At 37.2% G+C, this 4,333-nt stretch overlaps 1 protein-coding gene and 1 pseudogene across 1 annotated transcript in view; one reads left to right on the forward strand and one right to left on the reverse strand.

Moving 5' to 3' along the window:
* The window catches only part of OLA1 (Obg like ATPase 1), a 189,173-nt gene extending 187,782 nt beyond the window's left edge, over positions 1-1,391 (forward strand). The window contains exon 11 of the mRNA XM_028125433.2: positions 883-1,391. Coding sequence (XP_027981234.1) covers positions 883-984 — 102 coding nt within the window. The 3' untranslated portion in view covers positions 985-1,391. The remainder of the gene's footprint in view (positions 1-882) is intronic.
* A 930-nt stretch (positions 1,392-2,321) lies between these two features.
* Positions 2,322-3,283, reverse strand: LOC114225135 (TM2 domain-containing protein 1 pseudogene; annotated as a pseudogene).
* Between the last annotated feature and the right edge of the window lie 1,050 nt (positions 3,284-4,333).

Genomic DNA, 4,333 nt, shown 5'->3' on the forward strand with positions numbered 1-4,333 from the left:
GATCCTCGAGTTCTCATTGTTGAGTGGTCGATGGTGGGGTCATGTGGGACTGTGTCAGTTGTGTGCAATGTTAAGTGTAGGTGCCGAAGAGCCTGTTGTGCTCGGATGAAGTGTGTGTGCTGTGTCTGGGGTGAACCTGGGTCTCTGGGACTGCTGCTTGTTGGCGTTACAATTACTGGTGGATTGCGCTTCTAGATCTGCATACCAGCAGGTGGAATCGTTTGCTTCGCCGACTAATTTGCGAGTGGGAAAAGTCTCTCTCTTTGCAGTTCCAACCTGTTAGAGTCTGCTTGTAACTAGGGCCCGTAGTCAAAAAACTTCTTCGTGGTGAATTCTAGCACACACCCACTGTGTGTGGTCATTGTCAAGACTAAATAAAAAACTACAAGGAAATAATTTAAAATCTGTACATTAAGATTGAGAATAGTTTTCCTTGTAGCAAACTCATTTTGGCATCACCAGTATCACCAAATAATTTCCTTAAGAAAATAAAGTAGCTTCAAACTAGTTATATAGTCTTTTCTTCCTGCCTAGTTTGATCTGTTTTGTTACAGTGACTTGCCGGATGTTTGCAGACACATCAGAAATGTACCATAAACAGCATGTAATGAAACTTAATGATATTGGTATAATTACATTTATGTACCAACAATTTAGTAGAGAATACATTATGATTATGTACATATGGAAAATCTAGTTCTGCCCAAATCAGGAATACTGTGCTTCTCTCCAAGTCTAGTTTTGAACTTATGTATTTTCCTGTATTTCTTTTTTTGTTTAATATGACCCAAGAAATAGAATACTTTTTGCATCTGATGCTCTCGTTTACCTCATGTATTTCATTGTAAAATAACCCATTTCCTCTCTATCTCTTCTTTACAGGCTGCTGGAAAGTACAGACAACAAGGCAGAAATTATATTGTCGAAGATGGAGATATTATCTTCTTCAAATTTAATACACCTCAGCAACCGAAGAAGAAATAAATTTTAGTTATTGTTCAGATAAATGTACAACTTCCAAAAATGGATATGATTTTTTTAAATCAACATTTCTGAAAACTGAGGGGAAAATAAAGTTGGGGGATGGGAATCTTCTAAAAACAGAATTATTTTTGTTTTAAAATTAAAATACTGTGTACCTCCAATGAAATGCAAGTTCACTGAATGTGAACAGCTTTGCTTTTCACGTGATTAAGACCCTACTCCAAATTGTAGACGCTTTTCAGGAACCATATTACTCTCATGATACTTCATTAATCTCCATCATGTATGCCAAGCCTGACACATTTGACAGTGAGGACAATGTGGCTTGCTCCTTTTTGAATCTACAGATAATGCATGTTTTACAGTACTCCAGATGTCTACACTCAATAAAACATTTGACAAAACCAGCCTTGGTGTGTTTGGGGATGTCTGTATTGACTGACTGTGGTGTGCTGAATGCGATACGGCACCTGGTGGTTGCTGATTACAGAATTTTAAGGCGTGTGTATGACACAGTAACTGGCAGTGTGGGGCAGCTGCAATTGTATCTTAAAAGTGAGTCTTTCATGGGAATCAGAAGAATAGTATACCAGGGATTTGTCTCAAGAAAGTTAATTAATTTGTAGATGGACATTTTTTGAAAGATGATAGCAATGATGTTACGAAGGATATAACATAGATAGACTGTGACCAAAAAGAAAACAATGCTGGAAAAAAAAATCTGCTTCAAAACTTAAGGGACTTTTGGTGGTGGTTCTGACTGTACTGAGGAGTATATTCATTTTTAATATTTCCTTTAAAATTATGGAATTGTGAAAACTGACCAATTTGTATCTGGTGGGTTATATCCTTGTTTCATTTCTATAGTGAGTGTAAAAGTCCACTACTAAAAAGATTAGATCTTGAAAGCTGTAACTTTTCTATATTTGCCATTAAAATATTTTAGACTGGCTGAAATTTTAGTATGCGTAGGTTAAGCACTTTCGAAAATCTTAGCAGAAAACTGAAAGAAAATAATAACAACTTGGTTATTTGGAGACATTTTGCCACTTCGCCTTCTCTTATGATGATAGGAGAGTCTCCTCATCCCTGAGCCTCACTTTCTCTCCCATGTCCACACTCCTGCACGACCTCCCTTGTCCCCATCCATGGCCCTTCTGTGGTAGTCTGTGATCGCAGGAGCATTTCAGTGGAGGGCAGATTCAGTGGAATGCAGTTAGCCCCCTGTATTACTGTGTCACGTTACAAATAAGGAAGTATCAAAACACACACACACAACACACAGAAACTTAACATTGGAAATTATTTAGCATAGCACAAAAGGCAAGAAAAGTAAATTTTTTTGTGTGAATAAGTCATTCTTTTATTTTTCAGAAGCGAAAATGACAAGTCGCAACTTGCCTTTGGAAAAGGCATTAAAAAATATTGGGGTAATAAGCTATCTATCTCATGGAGACAGTAGCCTAAGACTCAATTATCACACAGCTCTCAAAGAAAGTCCAATTAAATAAATCACAGAATAATATGCTTTTAAGTAAAACAACAAAACAAAAAATACCAACAAAAAGTTATAAAGAATCCATAAAGTGGTATATGAAGAAAAAGGATAATCTGGAAATCCACATACTGAGAGTGCTCTATTGAAATCAAGGAAGCCCAAATCTGTTTCTTTTTAAAAATATTTATGGATATAACTGTTTTTCTAAATGTCTCATTAGTAATACTCAGTCTTGTAAGTCTGGTTCCATAATAATCTATAATGTAACTACTTCCATCTGAAGGTCCAACGATCTGCACTGAAATAAGAATGAAATCAGTTAGGCTCCCAATTCCACAAAACCCTACAGTGCAAAACTTTAACAAACCCAAGGCAGGGTATCCAAGGTAAAATCGATCTGCTCCCAACCATCCAAGGAAAAGAGACAGCGCAACTGCCACTTTGTATGAATAGCCATTTACGTTTTGGCAAGATATAGGCTTGAGAAAACCAACTTCATTTCCAGCAAAGTGTGTTTCATTGCCACCAAAATCCTTACAAGTTATGCTGGGTGCCGGAAAACAAGGAACATGAGCTGTGTAGTTTGTACAGTTAACTGGTTCTTGTGTAGCATCATTTATTTTTGGATCTTTACAAATATATTGTCCCAGTTTGAGGTCCTCGCACTTAAGCGTCTCCTCGCCACCGGCGGCGACGATGGCAGCAGCTCCCCAAGGTCCCGTGGTGACTTGACACGAACCACAGGACACCGAGGAGCTGGGCGGCCACGGCCCCCGGAGCAGCCGGCCACGTGGCCGCCATGCTGGGGACCGGAGCGTCCCCCCAAGAAAAGTAATTTTAAAGGAGATGTGGCTTTACATAGGAAAGGATGTTTAAAGAGGATTGGTTAAGTAATGAATAAAATTTAGAAGCTCTCTAGTGACTGTGTCCCTTTTGAGAATCAAATGCTGGTCTTCTGATAACATAAAAATTAGTAAACAGAAAAATAAGAATCAGTGGAAAGGGTTTTTTTTTTTAAAGAACTAAATAAAGCAAATAAAACTCAGGTATAGGTGCAGCGGACCAAGTTTACTGTAAAAATTCTTGTTACTTTTCTGTATTGGAGGAATGTATGGATTAGTGTATTTGTTAAAGATTTCAGCAATATAAGAAGAAATCAAATCTCTTGCTTTTGAGTCTTCTCCAAAATAAATTGCATAGACTTCTCAAAGAAGTTTGAAATCTCTTAAAAAAGCCTTTAAGATTGTGTAATTTTACTTTCTGCCTAACTTCTAATGTGATAATTGTGCATTGTGGAACTGAGCCATTAATAAGAGAAAGAAGTTAGTTTTGAGGTAACTGTATTCAGCAGGGACTGAAATTAAATGCCAAAAATATTTGATTTGGTTAGAAGTTCTGCAACATTACACATGTACAAAATTATATTTTCTACAAAAGTTGAGAATTCCAAGAACTTTGACATATAGATAACCGGGTATATGCCTGTATCTTCATGTAATGAATGGGTTTTTAGGATTATAAGTGAATATTTGTTCACCTATCCGTAGATCCATCTTAGTCAAATTTGTGTTAGAAGAGATTAGATTTGTGCCTAGAGCTTGAAAAAAGTTTGATAGCACTTAGTTTAGTTTTATCCTATTACCTTCATAACTTGCACTGCGGGCATGGCTAAGATTAGAGCCAGAACCCCTCAAAAAAGCACAAATACTTCTCATCATTTACATAGTTATGAGTGAAGCCTCTGTTCACTTACAAATTGCCAAGCTCCATTTGGAGAGCAGGCCTTCCTACTCATGATTAATCAGCTTCCCGCACCAAAATCCACATTGATGTTTATCTCCAGTTATCTCT

Source organism: Eumetopias jubatus, unplaced genomic scaffold, assembly GCF_037043125.1.
Source record: "Eumetopias jubatus isolate StellerSeaLion01/CBP00866 unplaced genomic scaffold, mEumJub1_p1.0 scaffold_3, whole genome shotgun sequence".
NCBI classification, from domain to species: domain Eukaryota; kingdom Metazoa; phylum Chordata; class Mammalia; order Carnivora; family Otariidae; genus Eumetopias; species Eumetopias jubatus.